Raw genomic sequence first — 20,635 nt, 5'->3', positions numbered from 1 at the left:
TTTGTATCAACACTTCAAAAATTAATCAATAATTTATTGGCATTTCTAATCGTTTTAGTATCTTGCAGGTTGTATGCTTCTCCATATAACCGGCTCTACAGAAAAAGTTTTTGATGACGTAGCATGACTAGGTAAACAGAAAGTTGTAAAGAGGTCGACAGAAAATGATAGTCATGGCGAAAAATGCAGACATAAAAATTATTGACAACGACATTTCCAAAGACCACAAGAAGAACATAAAATTCAACGTCTCTCATGAATTAACATCAGCAGAGCTTTACAAGTATTGAAAGTAAATTCATGGTTTCTCAGTGGTTCATATGATAAAACAGTAAAAAGTGAAGATGACAAAGATCGGCAATTTTTATGAGTATCAAGATTTGTCTTGCGCCGCTATGATGGTACTTCATTGGGAATTATAAAAAAATAAGAAGCAATTGCACGAGATTTACAAGGTAGGGTACGATTTAATTAACAAATCACGATAAAACGTACACTGAAAAACTAAGGATTATCGTCAAAAATCGCAACAAAAATGTCTTAAACAAAAACGGGCGTTTGACAAAACATTGCCACAAACACGTATTGCAAAGCTATCATCTTTACTACTGTATTAAGCATCTGCACAAACACAAAAAAATCTCACCTTCGTACTATTACTAAAATTTATACAGGTTTAACCAGCCGCAAATACTGCACCCCGTCCCCACAAAGCCACGTATCATTTCAAAAGCTTTTTAGTAAACCGTAAGAGACTCCTCAAACATCTGATGCAGGTGTTCCTCTTCTACCTTGCGAGGGGACAGTTTAATGACGCGTTCCTGAGGGAGAGTCCCCTTCACGAGAGCCGGTATGTCCTCTCTGGTGTAACCCAGTGCAGAAATTCCGTCGGGAATCTGTAAAGTAATTGTCATTGGAAGGAATGACACCACTATTAGAGTACCTCGGAAACAGTAAAGTTACTCGGCTGTCCAATCAAACCTGCAATTCGTCCATATAGGTCAGCAGAAGGTCCGAGAGGATTTTCCCGGCGTCCGCTCTCTTCGCAGTGCTAATGTCGGCTCCCAGAGCTTCGGCAGCTTCCAAATGGCGATCTGGACATGCTTGGGCGGTGAAGCGGAACACGGCAGGAGCGGTGATGACGACAGATAGACCGTGGGGCTAACAAGAAAATTGGAATACCGGTGTATAAATGGCTTTAGCTGAGCCCCTAAGGTATTCGAGAACAGCGAGTTTCCTTTTGTTAAAACGTAAATGCACTTACCACTAAGGGATGGTTTTTGCTGTAACCAGGGGAGACGTAATCCTTCACCAGTCCAGAAATTGGGTATGACATTCCGTGACTACAAATAGGATACTTCAGGAAACCTCCATAATAGCAGTTATAAAACTTATTTTGAAACATAAACAACACGAAGGTAATCTTGGCTGTTTGTGTAATGCTGGTTCCATATGTTATTTGTCTTATTTCCAAGAGTCTGTAAACTCATCGGTGTCCACAGAAAAATGGAAGAATATGAACAATAACAACAACAAACTTACCACAAGTGAACGCCGGCGTTTCCGAAACCGATTGCGGCGAAAGCGCTTGCCAAATGCATCTGTGACCTTGCATCAAGGTCATCCTGGTGATTTGTGGCTTGCTTCAGGTGCTTGCAAGTGATCGTGAGAGCGTGTTTCGACCAAACGTCGCTATAACAAATACAGTCGATAAATCAACAACGACATGTCATGTTTATTGCTTCCTGGTGTGAAGGATGTTCCCGTCTTCATTATAATGAAGATGTGTTTCGCAAAGCGAATTTTGTATAAGTTTTTAAATAAAAAGTTTTAAATGTTTAAATGCGTACGCGTTGCCAATACTTTGTGGAACCGAGCGTTTCTGCAAATCTCAACTTGTAGCAACAGTTGCAGAACAAAGCAAAACCGTGTGCAACGGGAAGTCGGTAATGGTTCATAATGCATTTTTCCATTAACTCTGAAATACCGTTAGCAAAACCGTTCCGAGTAACAAAATTTCGTTCCAAATTGAACAATTTCGTTTCGGAACAAAAATTTTGTTCCGAATTTTGTTACAAGTTACAAAAATTTCTGGTATGTCCTAACAAAATTTTTTGAACAGAAAAATATCGTTAAATTGGCTGTAACAAAAAATTTTGTTACCATATTTTTCTTTTCATTAGATGGCGACAGAGAGAATTTTTTTAATATATTTTCAAGATTTTGAATCTTAAATTCGTACATAGATGCTGAAAACATACCAATTAGATCTCGTTACCAAAAGCGTTAGCTGTAACACAATTTTGATACAAAACTGTTAATTGGAAGAAAATACGTCACAAAAATGTTACTGGGAACAAGATTTTGTAACGAAAAGTGTTAATTGGAACAAAATTTTGTTAATCGAAATGTTGGCTGGGAGCATAGGCTACTTTAAGTTGCAACAATCATCGGTTTTTAATATTAGCTCACAAAAAGCGATAGTTATCAGAAAACTTTGTTACGAAAAGTGTTAGCTGGAACAAAATTTTGTTACACGAAGTGTTATAGGTAGGAGCATACTTTAAGTTGCCAAAATAATCGGTTTTCAATAAATTTAGCTCACAAAAAGGGACAGCTGTAAGAAAATTTTGTTACGGAATAGATGGAACAAATTTTGTTACAAAAAGTGTTAGCTGCAACAAAATTTCGTTACGAAAAGTGTTAATTGGAACAAAATTTCGTTACAAAAAGTGTTAGCTGGAACCAAATTTCATCACTAAATGGGTTAGTTGCAACAAAATTTCGTTACGAAAAGTGTTAACTGGAACAAAATTTTATCACGAAATGCGTTAGTTGGAACAAAATTTCGTTACGAAAAGCGTTAGTTGGCACAAAATTTTGTTACTCGAAATGTTGGCTAGGAGCATACTTTAAGTTGCCAAAATGATCGGTTTTAAATAAATTTAGCTCACAAAAACCGGCGGTTGTCAGAAAATTTGGTTACGGAAAACTGTTAGCTGGAACAAAATTTTGTTACAAAAAGTGTTAATTGGAACAAAATTTCGTTACAAAAAGTGTTAGCTGGAACAAAATTTCGTCACGAAATGCGTTAGTTGGAACCAATTTTCGTCACGAAAAGTGTTAGTTGGTACAAAATTTCGTTACGAAAAGTGTAGCTGGAACAAAATTTCGTTACGAAAACCGTTAGCTGGAACAAAATTTCGTTACGAAAAGCGTTAGTTGGAACCAAATTTCGTTACGAAAAGCGTTAGTTGGTACAAAATTTCGTTACGAAAAGTGTAGCTGGAACAAAATTTCGTTACGAAAAGCGTTAGTTGGAACAAAATTTCGTTACGAAACGCGTTAGTTGGAACAAAATTTCGTTACGAAAAGTGTTAATTGGAACAAAATTTCGTTACGAAAACCGTTAGTTGGAACCAAATTTCGTTACGAAAAGCGTTAGTTGGAACAAAATTTCGTTACGAAAAGTGTAGCTGGAACAAAATTTCGTTACGAAAAGCGTTAGTTGGAACAAAATTTCGTTACGAAACGCGTTAGTTGGTACAAAATTTCGTTACGAAAAGTGTAGCTGGAACAAAATTTCGTTACGAAAAGCGTTAGTTGGAACCAAATTTCGTTACGAAACGCGTTAGTTGGAACAAAATTTCGTTACGAAAAGTGTTAATTGGAACAAAATTTCGTTACGAAAAGCGTTAGTTGGAACCAAATTTCGTTACGAAAAGCGTTAGTTGGTACAAAATTTCGTTACGAAAAGTGTAGCTGGAACAAAATTTCGTTACGAAAAGTGTTAGTTGGTACACAATTTCGTTACGAAAAGTGTAGCTGGAACAAAATTTCGTTACGAAAACCGTTAGCTGGAACAAAATTTCGTTACGAAAACCGTTAGTTGGAACCAAATTTCGTTACGAAAAGCGTTAGTTGGTACAAAATTTCGTTACGAAAAGTGTAGCTGGAACAAAATTTCGTTACGAAAAGCGTTAGTTGGAACAAAATTTCGTTACGAAAAGTGTTAGCTGGAACAAAATTTCGTTACAAAAAGTGTTAGCTAGAACAAAATTTCGTTACGAAAAGCGTTAGTTGGAACAAAATTTCGTTACGAAAAGTGTTAGCTGGAACAAAATTTTGTTACGAAATCCGTTAGCTGGAACAAAATTTCGTTACGAAAAGCGTTAGCTGGAACAAAATTTTGTTACTCGAAATGTTGGCTAAGAGCCTACCTTGAGTTGTCAAAATGATCGGTTTTAAATAAATTTAGCTCACAAAAAGCGACAGCAGTAAGAAAATTTTGTTACGGAAAACTGTCAGCCGGAACAAAATTTCGTTACGAAAAGCGTTAGCTGGAACAAAATTTCGTTACGAAAAGCGTTAGTTGGTACAAAATTTTGTTACGAAAAGCGTTAGTTGGTACAAAATTTTGTTACGAAAAGCGTTAGTTGGCACAAAATTTTGTTACTCCAAATGTTGGCTAAGAGCATACTTTGAGTTGCCAAAATGATCGGTTTTAAACAAATTTAGCTCACAAAAAGCGACAGCTGTAGGAAAATTTTGTTACGGAAAACTGTTAGCTGGAACAAAATTTTGTTACAAAAAGTGTTGATTGGAACAAAATTTCGTTACAAAAAGCGTTATTTGGAACAAAATTTCGTTACAAAAAGTGTTAGCTAGAAAAAAATTTCGTTACGAAAAGCGTTAGTTGGAACAAAATTTCGTTACGAAAAGTGTTAGCTGGAACAAAATTTCGTTACGAAATCCGTTAGCTGGAACAAAATTTCGTTACGAAAAGCGTTAGCTGGAACAAAATTTTGTTACTCGAAATGTTGGCTAAGAGCATACCTTGAGTTGTCAAAATGATCGGTTTTAAATAAATTTAGCTCACAAAAAGCGACAGCAGTAAGAGAATTTTGTTACGGAAAACTGTCAGCCGGAACAAAATTTCGTTACGAAAAGCGTTAGTTGGTACAAAATTTTGTTACGAAAAGCGTTAGTTGGTACAAAATTTTGTTACGAAAAGTGTTAGTTGGAACAATATTTTGTTACTCGAAATGTTGGCCAAGAGCATACTTTAAGTTGCCAAAATGATCGGTTTTAAATAAATTTAGCTCACAAAAAGCGACAGCTGTAAGAAAATTTTGTTGCGGAAAACTGTTAGCTGGAACAAAATTTTGTTACAAAAAGTGTTAATTGGAACAAAATTTTGTTACGAAAAGCGTTAGTTGGAGCAAAATTTCGTTACAAAAAGTGTTAGCAAAACAAAATTTCGTGACGAAAAGCGTTAGTTGGAACAAAATTTCGTTACGAAAAGCGTTAGTTGGTACAAAATTTTTTTACTCGAAATGTTGGCTAAGAGCATACTTTGAGTTGCCAAAATGATCGGTTTTAAACAAATTTAGCTCACAAAAAACGACAGCTGTAAGAAAATTTTGTTACGGAAAACTGTTAGCTGGAACAAAATTTTGTCAAAAAAAGTGTTGATTGGAACAAAATTTCGTTACGAAAAGCGTTAGTTGGAACAAAATTTCGTTGCAAAAAGTGTTAGCTAGAACAAAATTTCGTTACGAAAAGCGTTAGTTGGAACAAAATTTCGTTACGAAAAGTGTTATCTAGAAAAAAATTTCGTTACGAAATCCGTAAGCTGGAACAAAATTTCGTTACGAAAAGCGTTAGCTGGAACAAAATTTTGTTACTCGAAATGTTGGCTAAGAGCATACTTTGGAGTTGCCAAAATGATCGGTTTTAAATAAATTTAGCTCACAAAAAGCGACAGCTGTAAGAAAATTTTGTTACGGAAAACTGTTAGCTGGAACAAAATTTTGTTACGAAAAGCGTTAGCTGGAACAAAATTTCGTTACGAAAAGCGTTAGTTGGTGCAAAATTTTGTTACGCGAAATGTTGGCTAAGAGCATACTTTAAGTTGCCAAAATGATCGGTTTTAAATAAATTTAGCTCACAAAAAGCGACAGCAGTAAGAAAATTTTGTTACGGAAAACTGTTGGCCGGAACAAAATTTCGTTACGAAAAGCGTTAGCTGGAACAAAATTTCGTTACGAAAAGCGTTAGTTGGTACAAAATTTTGTTACGAAAAGCGTTAGTTGGTACAAAATGTTGTTACGAAAAGTGTTAGTTGGTACAAAATTTTTTTACTCGAAATGTTGGCTAAGAGCATACTTTGAGTTTCCAAAATGATCGGTTTTAAGCAAATTTAGCTCAGAAAAAGCGACAGCAGAAAGAATATTTTGTTACGGAAAACTGTTAGCCGGAACAAAATTTCGTTACGAAAAGCGTTAACTGGAACAAAATTTCGTCACGAAAAGCGTTAGTTGGTACAAAATTTTGTTACTCCAAATGTTGGCTAAGAGCATACTTTAAGTTGCCGAAATGATCGGTTTTAAATAAATTTAGCTCACAAACAGCGACAGCTGTAAGAAAATTTTGTTGCGGAAAACTGTTAGCTGGAACAAAATTTTGTTACGAAAACAGTTAGTTGGAACAAAATTTTGTTACGAAAAGCGTTAGTTGGTACAAAATTTTGTTACTCGAAATGTTGGCTAAGAGCATACTTTGAGTTGCCAAAATGATCGGTTTCAAATAAATTTAGCTCACAAAAAGCGACAGCTGTTAGAAAATTTTGTTACGGAAAACTGTTAGCTGGAACAAAATTTTGTTACAAAAAGTGTTAGCAGGAACAAAATTTTGTTACACGAAGTGTTAGCTAGGAGCATACTTTAAGTTGCAAAAGTCATCGGATTTAAATAAATTTAGATCACAAAAAGCGACAGCAGTAATAAAATTTTGTTACGAAAAAGTGTTGGTTGGAATAAAATTTTGTTAGAAAAAGTATTTGTTGGAGCAAAATCTTGTCACGGAAAGTGTTATCAGGAGAAAAATTTCGTTACGGACCTGTAACATAGTCTACACCAATTTGCTTTTCACTGCTCGTTTTGTACTGACATCTTATATTTGTGTGCAAAATTTCAAGTCGCTTGATATAAAAATGTCGAAATCACGGGCGGACAACTGTCAAATTTAGTTCATTTTGCCGTACCTTAGCCACCATGGTTTCAAACATGCGTTTTCGGCAAACAATCAAATTCTGTAGGACATACGCCTATTTGGTTTTCATTGCTCGTTTTGTACTGACATCTTATATTTGTGCGCAAAATTTCAAGTCGCTTGATATAAAAATGTTGAAATCACGGCGGACAACTCTCAAATTTAGTTCATTTCGCTGAACCGTAGCCACCCTAGTTTCAAACATACGTTTTCGTTTACGAAAAAAAACTAAAGGACATACGCCAATTTGGTTTTCATTGCTCGTTTTGTGCTGGCATCTAATATTTGTGTGCAAAATTTCAAGTCGCTTGATATAAAAATGTCGAAATCACAGGCGGACAACTGTCAAATTTAGTTCATTTCGCCGTACCTTAGCCACCATGGTTTCAAACATGCGTTTTCGGCAAACAATCAAATTCTATAGGACATGCGCCAATTTGGTTTTCATTACTCGTTTTGTACTGGCATCTAATATTTGTGTGCAAAATTTCAAGTAGCTTGATACAAAAATGTCGAAATCACGGGCGGACAACTGTCAAATTTAGTTCATTTCGCCGAACCTTAGCCACCATGGTTTCAAACATGCGTTTTCGGCAAACAATCAAATTCTATAAGACATACGCCAATTTGGTTTTCATTGCTCGTTTTGTACTGGCATCTTATATTTGTGTGCAAAATTTCAAGTCGCTTGAAATAAAAATGTTGAAATCACGGGCGGACAACTGTCAAATTTAGTTCATTTCGCCGTACCTTAGCCACCATGGTTTCAAACAAGCGTTTTCGGCAAACAATCAAATTCTGTAGGACATACGCCAATTTGGTTTTCATTGCTCGTTTTGTACTGACATCTTATATTTGTGTGCAAAATTTCAAGTCGCTTGAAATAAAAATGTTGAAATCACGGGCGGACAACTGTCAAATTTAGTTCATTTCGCCGTACCTTAGCCACCATGGTTTCAAACAAGCGTTTTCGGCAAACAATCAAATTCTGTAGGACATACGCCAATTTGGTTTTCATTGCTCGTTTTGTACTGACATCTTATATTTGTGTGCAAAATTTCAAGTCGCTTGAAATAAAAATGTCGAAATCACGGGCGGACAACTGTCAAATTTAGTTCATTTCGCCGTACCTTAGCCACCATCGTTTCAAACAAGCGTTTTCGGCAAACAATCAAATTCTGTAGGACATACGCCAATTTGGTTTTCATTGCTCGTTTTGTACTGACATCTTATATTTGTGTGCAAAATTTCAAGTCGCTTGAAATAAAAATGTCGAAATCACGGGCGGACAACTGTCAAATTTAGTTCATTTCGCCGAACCTTAGCCACAATGGTTTCAAACATGCGTTTTCGGCAAACAATCAAATTCTATAAGACATACGCCAATTTGGTTTTTACTGCTCGTTTTGTACTGGCATCTAATATTTGTGTGCGAAATTTCAAGTCGATTGAAATAAAAATGTCGAAATCACGGGCGGACAACTGTCAAATTTAGTTCATTTCGCCGTACCTTAGCCACCATGGTTTCAAACATGCGTTTTCGGCAAACAATCAAATTCTATAAGACATACGCCAATTTGGTTTTCATTGCTCGTTTTGTACTGGCATCTTATATTTGTGTGCAAAATTTCGAGTCGCTTGATATAAAAATGTTGAAATCACAGGCGGACAACTGTCAAATTTAGTTCATTTCGCCGAACCTTAGCCACCCTAGTTTCAAACATGCGTTTTCGGCAAACAATCAAATTCTGTAGGACATACGCCAATTTGGTTTTCACTGCTCGTTTTGTACTGGCATCTAATATTTGTGTGCGAAATTTCAAGTCGATTGAAATAAAAATGTCGAAATCACGGGCGGACAACTGTCAAATTTAGTTCATTTCGCCGTACCTTAGCCACCATGGTTTCAAACATGCGTTTTCGGCAAACAATCAAATTCTATAAGACATACGCCAATTTGGTTTTCATTGCTCGTTTTGTACTGGCATCTTATATTTGTGTGCAAAATTTCGAGTCGCTTGATGTAAAAATGTTAAAATCACAGGCGGACAACTGTCGAATTTAGTTCATTTCGCCGTACCTTAGCCACCATGGTTTTAAACATGCGTTTTCGGCAAACAATCAAATTCTGTAGGACATACGTCAATTTGGTTTTCACTGCTCGTTTTGTGCTGGCATCTAATATTTGTGTGCGAAATTTCAAGTCGCTTGAAATAAAAATGTTGAAATCACTGGCGGACAACTGTCAAATTTAGTTCATTTCGCCGAACCTTAGCCACCCTAGTTTCAAACATACGTTTTCGTTTACGAAAAAAAACTAAAGGACATACGCCTATTTGGTTTTCATTGCTCGTTTTGTACTGGCATCTAATATTTGTGTGCGAAATTTCAAGTCGCTTGATATAAAAATGTCGAAATCACAGGCGGACAACTGTCAAATTTAGTTCATTTCGCCGTACCTTAGCCACCATGGTTTCAAACATGCCTTTTCGGCAAACAATCAAATTCTATAAGACATACGCCAAGTTGGTTTTCATTGCTCGTTTTGTACTGGCATCTAATATTTGTGTGCAAAATTTCGAGTCGCTTGACATAAAAATGTTGAAATCACATTCGGACAACTGTCAAATTTAGTTCATTTCGCCGAACTTGAGCCACCATGGTTTTAAACATGCGTTTTCGACAAACAATCAAATTCTGAAGGACATACGCCAATTTGGTTTTCACTGCTCGTTTTGTGCTGGCATCTAATATTTGTGTGCAAAATTTCAAGTTGATTGATATAAAAATGTTGAAATCACGGGCGGACAACTGTCAAATTTAGTTCATTTCGCCGAACCTTAGCCACCATAGTTTCAAACATACGTTTTCGTTTTCGAAAAAAAAACTAAGGGACATACGCCAATTTGGTTTTCTTTGTTCGTTTTGTACTGACATCTTATATTTGTGTGCAAAATTTCGAGTCGCTTGATATAAAAATGTTGAAATCACAGGCGGACAACTGTCAAATTTAGTTCATTTCGCCGAACCTTAGCCACCATGGTTTTAAACAGGCGTTTTCGGCAAACAATCAAATTCTATAGGACATACGCCAATTTGGTTTTCACTGCTCGTTTTGTACTGACATCTTATATTTGTGTGCAAAATTTCAAATCGCTTGATATAAAAATGTTGAAATCACAGGCGGACAACTCTCAAATTTAGTTCATTTCGCCGAACCTTAGCCACCATAGTTTCAAACATACGTTTTCGTTTACGAATAAAATTCTAAAGGACATACGCCAATTTGGTTTTCATTGCTCGTTTTGTACTGACATCTTATATTTGTGTGCAAAATTTCGAGTCGCTTGATATCAAAATGTTGAAATCACGGGTGGACAACTGTTAAATTTAGTTCATTTCGCAGTACCTTTGCCACAATGGTTTCAAACATGCGTTTTCGGCAAACAATCAAATTCTATAAGACATACGCCAATTTGGTTTTGATTGCTTGTTTTGTACTGGCATCTTACATTTGTGTGCAAAATTTCGAGTCACTTGATGAAAAAATGTTAAAATCACAGGCGGACAACTGTCAAATTTAGTTCATTTCGCCGAACCTTAGCCACCTTGGTTTCAAAAATGCGTTTTCGGCAAACAATCAAATTCTATAGGACATACGCCTATTTGGTTTTCATTGCTCGTTTTGTTCTGACATCTTATATTTGTGTGCAAAATTTCGAGTCGCTTGATATAAAAATGTTAAAATCACGGGCGGACAACTGTCAAATTTAGTTCATTTCGCCGAACCTTAGCCACCATAGTTTCAAACATAAGTTTTCGTTTACGAAAAAAAAACTAAAGGACATACGCCAATTTGGTTTTCATTGCTCGTTTTGTACTGGCATCTAATATTTGTGTGCAAAATTTCAAGTCGCTTGATATAAAAATGTCGAAATCACAGGCGGACAACTGTCAAATTTAGTTCATTTCGCCGTACCTTAGCCACCCATGGTTTCAAACATGCGTTTTCGGCAAACAATCAAATTCTATAGGACATGCGCCAATTTGGTTTTCATTACTCGTTTTGTACTGGCATCTAATATTTGTGTGCAAAATTTCAAGTCGCTTGATATAAAAATGTCGAAATCACGGGCGGACAACTGTCAAATTTAGTTCATTTCGCCGTACCTTAGCCACCATCGTTTCAAACAGGCGTTTTCGGCAAACAATCAAATTCTATAAGACATACGCCAATTTGGTTTTCATTGCTCGTTTTGTACTGGCATCTTATATTTGTGTGCAAAATTTCGAGTCACTTGATGTAAAAATGTTAAAATCACAGGCGGACAACTGTCAAATTTAGTTCATTTCGCCGAACTTTAGCCACCATGGTTTTAAACATGCGTTTTCGGCAAACAATCAAATTCTGTAGGACATACGCCAATTTGGTTTTTACTGCACGTTTTGTACTGACATCTAATATTTGTGTGCGAAATTTCAAGTCGCTTGAAATAAAAATGTTGAAATCACGGGCGGACAACTGTCAAATTTAGTTCATTTCGCCGTACCTTAGCCACCATCGTTTCAAACAAGCGTTTTCGGCAAACAATCAAATTCTGTAGGACATACGCCAATTTGGTTTTCATTGCTCGTTTTGTACTGACATCTTATATTTGTGTGCAAAATTTTAAGTCGCTTGAAATAAAAATGTCGAAATCACGGGCGGACAACTGTCAAATTTAGTTCATTTCGCCGTACCTTAGCCACCATCGTTTCAAACAAGCGTTTTCGGCAAACAATCAAATTCTGTAGGACATACGCCAATTTGGTTTTCATTGCTCGTTTTGTACTGACATCTTATATTTGTGTGCAAAATTTCAAGTCGCTTGAAATAAAAATGTCGAAATCACGGGCGGACAACTGTCAAATTTAGTTCATTTCGCCGTACCTTAGCCACCATCGTTTCAAACAAGCGTTTTCGGCAAACAATCAAATTCTGTAGGACATACGCCAATTTGGTTTTCATTGCTCGTTTTGTACTGACATCTTATATTTGTGTGCAAAATTTCAAGTCGCTTGAAATAAAAATGTCGAAATCACGGGCGGACAACTGTCAAATTTAGTTCATTTCGCCGAACCTTAGCCACAATGGTTTCAAACATGCGTTTTCGGCAAACAATCAAATTCTATAAGACATACGCCAATTTGGTTTTTACTGCTCGTTTTGTACTGGCATCTAATATTTGTGTGCGAAATTTCAAGTCGATTGAAATAAAAATGTCGAAATCACGGGCGGACAACTGTCAAATTTAGTTCATTTCGCCGTACCTTAGCCACCATGGTTTCAAACATGCGTTTTCGGCAAACAATCAAATTCTATAAGACATACGCCAATTTGGTTTTCATTGCTCGTTTTGTACTGGCATCTTATATTTGTGTGCAAAATTTCGAGTCGCTTGATGTAAAAATGTTAAAATCACAGGCGGACAACTGTCGAATTTAGTTGATTTCGCCGTACCTTAGCCACCATGGTTTTAAACATGCGTTTTCGGCAAACAATCAAATTCTGTAGGACATACGTCAATTTGGTTTTCACTGCTCGTTTTGTGCTGGCATCTAATATTTGTGTGCGAAATTTCAAGTCGCTTGAAATAAAAATGTTGAAATCACTGGCGGATAACTGTCAAATTTAGTTCATTTCGCCGAACCTTAGCCACCCTAGTTTCAAACATACGTTTTCGTTTACGAAAAAAAACTAAAGGACATACGCCTATTTGGTTTTCATTGCTCGTTTTGTACTGGCATCTAATATTTGTGTGCAAAATTTCAAGTCGCTTGATATAAAAATGTCGAAATCACAGGCGGACAACTGTCAAATTTAGTTCATTTCGCCGTACCTTAGCCACCATGGTTTCAAACATGCCTTTTCGGCAAACAATCAAATTCTATAAGACATACGCCAAGTTGGTTTTCATTGCTCGTTTTGTACTGGCATCTAATATTTGTGTGCAAAATTTCGAGTCGCTTGACATAAAAATGTTGAAATCACATTCGGACAACTGTCAAATTTAGTTCATTTCGCCGAACTTGAGCCACCATGGTTTTAAACATGCGTTTTCGACAAACAATCAAATTCTGAAGGACATACGCCAATTTGGTTTTCTTTGTTCGTTTTGTACTGACATCTTATATTTGTGTGCAAAATTTCGAGTCGCTTGATATAAAAATGTTGAAATCACGGGCGGACAACTGTCAAATTTAGTTCATTTCGCCGAACCTTAGCCACCATAGTTTCAAACATACGTTTTCGTTTTCGAAAAAAAAACTAAGGGACATACGCCAATTTGGTTTTCTTTGTTCGTTTTGTACTGACATCTTATATTTGTGTGCAAAATTTCGAGTCGCTTGATATAAAAATGTTGAAATCACAGGCGGACAACTGTCAAATTTAGTTCATTTCGCCGAACCTTAGCCACCATGGTTTTAAACAGGCGTTTTCGGCAAACAATCAAATTCTATAGGACATACGCCAATTTGGTTTTCACTGCTCGTTTTGTACTGACATCTTATATTTGTGTGCAAAATTTCAAATCGCTTGATATAAAAATGTTGAAATCACAGGCGGACAACTCTCAAATTTAGTTCATTTCGCCGAACCTTAGCCACCATAGTTTCAAACATACGTTTTCGTTTACGAATAAAATTCTAAAGGACATACGCCAATTTGGTTTTCATTGCTCGTTTTGTACTGACATCTTATATTTGTGTGCAAAATTTCGAGTCGCTTGATATCAAAATGTTGAAATCACGGGCGGACAACTGTTAAATTTAGTTCATTTCGCAGTACCTTTGCCACAATGGTTTCAAACATGCGTTTTCGGCAAACAATCAAATTCTATAAGACATACGCCAATTTGGTTTTGATTGCTCGTTTTGTACTGGCATCTTACATTTGTGTGCAAAATTTCGAGTCACTTGATGAAAAAATGTTAAAATCACAGGCGGACAACTGTCAAATTTAGTTCATTTCGCCGAACCTTAGCCACCTTGGTTTCAAAAATGCGTTTTCGGCAAACAATCAAATTCTATAGGACATACGCCTATTTGGTTTTCATTGCTCGTTTTGTTCTGACATCTTATATTTGTGTGCAAAATTTCGAGTCGCTTGATATAAAAATGTTAAAATCACGGGCGGACAACTGTCAAATTTAGTTCATTTCGCCGAACCTTAGCCACCATAGTTTCAAACATAAGTTTTCGTTTACGAAAAAAAAACTAAAGGACATACGCCAATTTGGTTTTCATTGCTCGTTTTGTACTGGCATCTAATATTTGTGTGCAAAATTTCAAGTCGCTTGATATAAAAATGTCGAAATCACAGGCGGACAACTGTCAAATTTAGTTCATTTCGCCGTACCTTAGCCACCATGGTTTCAAACATGCGTTTTCGGCAAACAATCATATTCTATAGGACATGCGCCAATTTGGTTTTCATTACTCGTTTTGTACTGGCATCTAATATTTGTGTGCAAAATTTCAAGTCGCTTGATATAAAAATGTCGAAATCACGGGCGGACAACTGTCAAATTTAGTTCATTTTGCCGTACCTTAGCCACCATCGTTTCAAACATGCGTTTTCGGCAAACAATCAAATTATATAAGACATACGCCAATTTGGTTTTCATTGCTCGTTTTGTACTGGCATCTTATATTTGTGTGCAAAATTTCGAGTCACTTGATGTAAAAATGTTGAAATCACGGCGGACAACTGTCAAATTTAGTTCATTTCGCTGAACCGTAGCCACCCTAGTTTCAAACATACGTTTTCGTTTACGAAAAAAAAACTAAAGGACATACGCCAATTTGGTTTTCATTGCTCGTTTTGTACTGGCATCTAATATTTGTGTGCAAAATTTCAATCCATTGTTACTTTTTTGAGAAAGTCATTCCATGTTGATGTTTTTAAAATCTCAATGACTTGTAATGGTACTTTCGTAGCGCAGCGGAGTATCGTGGTGTGTAACTTTACGTATAACTCTTAACCCCTACCTCGTGTCGAATATTTGGCTGAGAAATTTGGTCAGAAATTTCAACTTTGTTTCCCACTATTACATAGGAACAAAATTTTGTCACGAAAAGTGTTAGTTGGAACAAAACTTTGTTACGGAAAGTGTTAGTTGGAACAAAATTTTGTTACGGAAAGTGTTAGTTGGAACAAAATTTTGTTACGGAAAGTGTTAGTTGGAACAAAATTTTGTCATATTTGATCGTGCAATTTTACTTTTAAATTTCAGCTTGATGCGTTTTTTTGTGACGATTTCTTTGTGCTCTATTATTCCTTGTAGTTGTATGTAGTTTCTTGACATACGGGTAGTTACTTTATAGTCACGTGTATAGTAAGCCTACATCTCATATTGGAAGTTATACAATTTTACGCGACAATTTCTTTATGATAGATTTTTGTAATATTCTTGTTGTTGTAAGGTTGATAGTGTGCATTTTTCGAACCGACTAAGCTGTGATGTTCAAAATTAATGTAGCTGTAGTTCACATTTGTAGCGTAAAGTTACGTATCATATGAAGCATAGTTGTAAAGTATAAGCTCATTTCACCACAAACATTGGAAGTTATACAGTTTTTGTAATCTCCCATTTGCCGCGCAGTTTGATTGATTAAATTCACACTTTCTTTCGTCGCGTGTATTACTTTGTGGCCTTTTGACCTGTTTATCTTTATTGTATGAAGAAGCAAGTTGACAAACAATCAGATATTGAAAATTTTACTACCGCAAAGTACTCGGCTTCCCTGACAATTTGTGTCGGTGATGCTAACGCAATATGAAGGTCGGCTGACCTGTTGGCTAGTTGCCACTAAATTGTCGATTCACCTGTGCTCTCGGCCGAGATGCAGACAGGCAGAATAATTCCAAATATGGTTTATTGATCGAATCGAAATCAGAATGAGTCTTGTTCAAAATAGCATAGCATGGAATAGAATTGAATCAAATATAATAGAATGGTCACAGAAAGACGAAAGCGTTATCGTACAAACTGGAAGCCACGTGACGTGCGTTGTAGTGAGAAAAAGGCAGTGTTTTCGTAAATACCATGTGGATATTTGATAAGTGTATAAGTCTCTAGGGAGGGCATTATTTAAGATAGAGTGTCGCTGTCAAACAAAAACTCCCCCCTATGATGGAACACGGGAAAAAGTCTTATCAAAACGTCTTTACACATGCGGCTTTGTAAAGCAATTGCGGGCACATTGTCACTCCCTCAAAACAGTTACCAAAACTTCAAAGGCGGTTTACATCACACGACCTGCAGTACCACCAGCTATGCATTCAGTGTTCAAACATAGAGACGTTAAAACAAAAAGCTATAAGTTTAATAGACAATTTGTTGTTACTGATGGTCGGACTTACACTAGACCCCGGAAGAACTTACGCAACCTTGATACTTAAGAGACTCATAGAAGCTACACGCAATGTTTTCACTGTTCAGTGTTCACTTCCATTATTTTTGTAAATAATATTCATTTATTTTCATCACTGTATGCTCTAACAGCTGTGCCTTGTTGCAACAACGTTGTTCATCACTGTAGTTTATTTCTTTTCTATGTAACTTCATATTCAATAAATCTCTTCACTATATGTAAATTTATTGCTTAAATACAGACTTGAGAATTCCAAACTAATTAACATATCAAATCAATTCAAGTGTGGGATTTTCAACGCCAAAATATATGGATATATGGACCTCTACCTCCCTCTAACGGTTTTCCAATGTTGAGACTCGACTCAAAAAATTATGTTCCGAACAAAAATTGTAACACCAAATGGTCGTTAGGAACCGTTACCTATGCTAACGAAAATCATGTTACAATAAAAAAATCCCGTTCCGAACCGTTACATAGGGGACGGAACAGACCCGTTATAAATGACATCAATTAACAACGCTATATGTGTTTACATTGTTTACCTGATAGGGTTGCAGCCTTGGTAGGCTGGGCGGAGCACCGGGTTCTCAGGGCGGGGCATTCTCTCGTTGTATGGGATCGCTGTATAGGATTCCAAAGCGTGGCTGGAATGTAATTGTAAAAGTATAATGTGGGAATAATCTACTGTATATTGGTTTTTATTAGGATAACAATATCTTTAAATCTTGGAATTTCACACTTTGTAACAGAACATAGTTTGCTTTCTGTCCACGTAGTGTTATTCTGCATATTCACTTTTCTACAGCCTGATAAAGGCTGCTGCATGGCAACCGAAACGTTGATGTAATGAAATTATTGCCAGAAAAGCCGTATTGTAGCAAAAGAATAATAGTTTGTTGACGCAAAAATTATTATTGACGCAAAAAGGTATCTGAAATAGGAAAACAACACAAAACCCAACATTATAAAATACAAGTCAAGTCTCGCCTCCGAAAATAGAGTGAACAAATAATAAGACGAAACACATGAAGCGCGCATACCACAACACGTCGAATCCGGAATAGCACGCCACGCGGTTCGGAAGATGCAGCAATGTGAGAGGATCAACTATTCCCAACGTTGGCCTGAGGTTGCGACTCGCGATTCCCGTTTTTGCTTTTAGGGGCAAGTAATCAAATATCGTTACTCCCGTCGTCTCGCTACCGGTGCCCGCTGTGGTGGTCACTGTAAAGTAGGATATGAAGATTTAATTGAGGCCATTTGTATTAAGGTCAAGAGATTGGGGATATTTGGGTGCTTGATTTTGGATTTTGCACGTAAGTGTAGTGTTGTTGAATTAATGAACCTACTGTATATTTATAAGGGTTCTTTATGAGTCATTTCTGTTGGTTGTTCAAAATCTAAACGTGTTGCATTGTACAATTACAGTTAAAATTTGTGAGTAAATGTAACTTCTAGCTCGCATAAGCAATGCAAAACTTACCTGCTATGAGTGGTTTCAGTTGGCCAAGAACCGGCTTTCCTTTTCCAATTGGAGCGTTGACAAAATCAAGAAAATCTGCATCGGGATTGCACAAATACAGATTGGCAGCTTTGCAAGTGTCGATCACGGAACCTCCGCCCACAGCTAGAAAAGCATCGAATTCTCCCTTCTTGGCAAAATCGATCGCATCTTGAAAACTAAAATCGAGGAAAAGATCTTGATTTGTAACAAAATCACGCAGTTCAGTGGTTTCCAACGTTCGTGAGCCGGTGACGCAGACAAATAAAACGTTTTGACACAGCAGAAGTTTTTTTTTTATCTGTGCAACAGTTGAGGGTGGTGCTATTTGTTTTAAAATGCGTCCCGTGCCAACAGCCAACTTGGAAAGCTACAACAACATTAAAACGACGCAGCATTTGGGAACCTTTGATATGGTTTAATCAATTTGAAGTCAAAAGAGCCACTACATCACAGTGGCACATTTTCAGAGACACTAAATTCTTTTTGATTTACCAAAATGTCTTGAACAATTAATAGCCCTAATCTCAATGGAATGTAAACTGACAACTGGCATACTGTGCCATATAGTTTCAATCAATAATTTTAGCAAGATTAATTGTGCATTAGTACATATGTCCACCCAACGGCTCAATATTTTCTAATTACTCTGTATAGTGCAATGCAGACAAATTTGCACAAACCACCATTTACATACATGGCTCAACAATTGAAATTAATTGAATCATACAATGGGAATTTGACATAAGTGTTGAGACAAGCTTACCTCTCATTGGTAGGTTCAACTCTGGTGTTGGAATACACCTCATATTTGATGTTGTTCATTGCCAGGGACTCACGAACAGTTTGCACAGGTGGAAGTCTCTCCACCTTTCAAAAAATGACAAATTAAAAAACAATGAATGACAGAACCTTTGGTTGGTTGACAAATTGCATTTAGCTAAATCGGAGATAACTATTATGCTGTTTGTATACAACCAATTCACTTACATTTATATCTGTGACCAACATTACTTTCTTGGCCTTCATGTTGGCAAGGTCGAATCCAACCTCAGCTGAAGCTCCAACTCCATATCGAATATTTGAACAAGCCATCTATACAAGAGCAAGTTAAACATGAAAAAGTATTACAAGAATGGAAAACATACCTCCACAGCATATTCAGGAAGCATTCCATAATCTGTAGCTAAAAATCACAAATTTAGGTAAAAAACACGTGGTAAAGTAGTACAATTGCTTAAGGCATATTCACTTACTTGAATATTTAGCACGGCCAAACATAAGCACTGGCCTGCAAAAATAATGTAAAAGCTGTTAAATTTATGATATTTTATTTGCTGTAGAAGCAATGCTGCTAACCTGCATTTTGTCAATGCCCTACTGAGATTCATCATGCAAGATTAAATGGAACTTTCCTTTACTTAAAAACAAAAGTGTATCACAAACAAAAGTACTGATTAAACTGAAAATACAAGTACATCATTGATAGTTTAAATACGTTAACGCACACGCAACAAGAATCCAGTTGTTAGTTTGCCAAGAACATCTGAGGTAGCAATCAGCAATTCTAGAAAGAGAACACTTCGTTTTTAAAACTCCTGCTTCACGTCGTGAGAAGTTAACATACAGACTTGGGTGCGTACTGTTTACACAGACTTGCCAGCTTATAAAAGGAAAAAAAGTTTTCGATGTCGCGGTTGCATGGTTACTGAATTATTCAACGAGAAATCGTTATACCCATTTTTAAAAAGATTGAAGCGGTTATGTATACAGAACTGGTTAACGTCTGAAAACAGTACTCTCTGTTACAAAATTCCTGGTCGTACCGCAATATTCCAGGGAATCTCGTTTCATATAGGGCTGTAACGTTACGGCTAACATAGGTAAGCGTCCAAGATCAGTAAACTGGACAAAATCGGTAACCTAAACACGTGACTGCAGCGGCAAACAGGGAGGGTACATATTTTCATCCAAGGGGAGTAATTGAAATCATTTAACCTGTACTGCGTCATCGATAGGTAACTTCATTAATTGTTACGGGAATCACGCTATACCTTGCACTGTGTCCATGATAGGTAAGTTTGTTAAACGTTGGACTAGTCACGCTATACCTTGCACTATGTCCATGATAGGTAAGTTTCTTAATTGTTAGGGTAGTCACGCTATACCTTGCACTATGTCCATGATAGGTAAGTTTGTTAAACGTTAGGATAGTCACGCTATACCTTGCACTATGTCCATGATAGGTAAGTTTGTTAAACGTTAGAGTAGTCACGCTATACCTTGCACTATGTCCATGATAGATAAGTTTGTTAAACGTTAGAGTAGTCGCGCTATACCTTGCACTATGTCCATGATAGGTAAGTTTGTTAAACTTTAAGGTAGTCACGCTATACCTTGCACTATGTCCATGATAGGTAAGTTTGTTAATTGTTAGGGTAGTCACGCTATACCTTGCACTATGTCCATGATAGGTAAGTTTGTTAAACGTTAGAGTAGTCACGCTATACCTTGCACTATGTCCATGATAGGTAAGTTTGTTAAACGTTAAGGTAGTCACGCTATACCTTGCACTATGTCCATCATAGGTAAGTTTCGTAATTTTTAGGGTAGTCACGCTATACCTTGCACTATGTCTATGATAGGTAAGTTTGTTAATTG

The 20,635-nt window shown here is 36.6% G+C and overlaps 1 protein-coding gene across 1 annotated transcript; it reads right to left on the bottom strand.

The window, feature by feature from the left end:
• Positions 1 to 17: 17 nt before the first annotated feature.
• On the bottom strand, positions 18 to 19,438 carry LOC145901925 (hydroxyacid-oxoacid transhydrogenase, mitochondrial-like). Its single transcript, XM_082989742.1, has 12 exons — positions 19,334 to 19,438; positions 19,231 to 19,265; positions 19,123 to 19,160; positions 18,965 to 19,069; positions 18,741 to 18,844; positions 17,957 to 18,153; positions 17,514 to 17,697; positions 17,016 to 17,117; positions 1,543 to 1,692; positions 1,265 to 1,343; positions 982 to 1,161; positions 18 to 896 (listed from the first exon to the last, which is right to left on the bottom strand). Exons 1-12 carry the CDS (start codon positions 19,366 to 19,368, stop codon positions 738 to 740), a joined length of 1,368 nt encoding a protein of 455 aa, XP_082845868.1. The 5' UTR covers positions 19,369 to 19,438; the 3' UTR covers positions 18 to 737.
• Positions 19,439 to 20,635: the final 1,197 nt, after the last annotated feature.

The sequence above is a fragment of the Ascidia mentula genome, chromosome 5, assembly GCF_947561715.1.
Source record: "Ascidia mentula chromosome 5, kaAscMent1.1, whole genome shotgun sequence".
Taxonomy (NCBI): domain Eukaryota; kingdom Metazoa; phylum Chordata; class Ascidiacea; order Phlebobranchia; family Ascidiidae; genus Ascidia; species Ascidia mentula.
Note: the sequence above shows the minus strand (reverse complement) of the source record. Positions and strands in the feature narration are given on the sequence as shown.

Bases quoted from the DNA above. Each gene is read 5' to 3' on its own strand.
- LOC145901925 (XM_082989742.1), bottom strand. From the start codon at position 19,368: ATGATGAATCTCAGTAGGGCATTGACAAAATGCAG. The intron at 18,845-18,964 runs GTAAGTGAATTG...ATTTTTTGAAAG, and splicing joins TGTTGGTCACAGATATAAAT to GTGGAGAGACTTCCACCTGT. The intron at 17,118-17,513 runs GTATGCGCGCTT...ATTACATTCCAG, and splicing joins TCCGGATTCGACGTGTTGTG to CCACGCTTTGGAATCCTATA.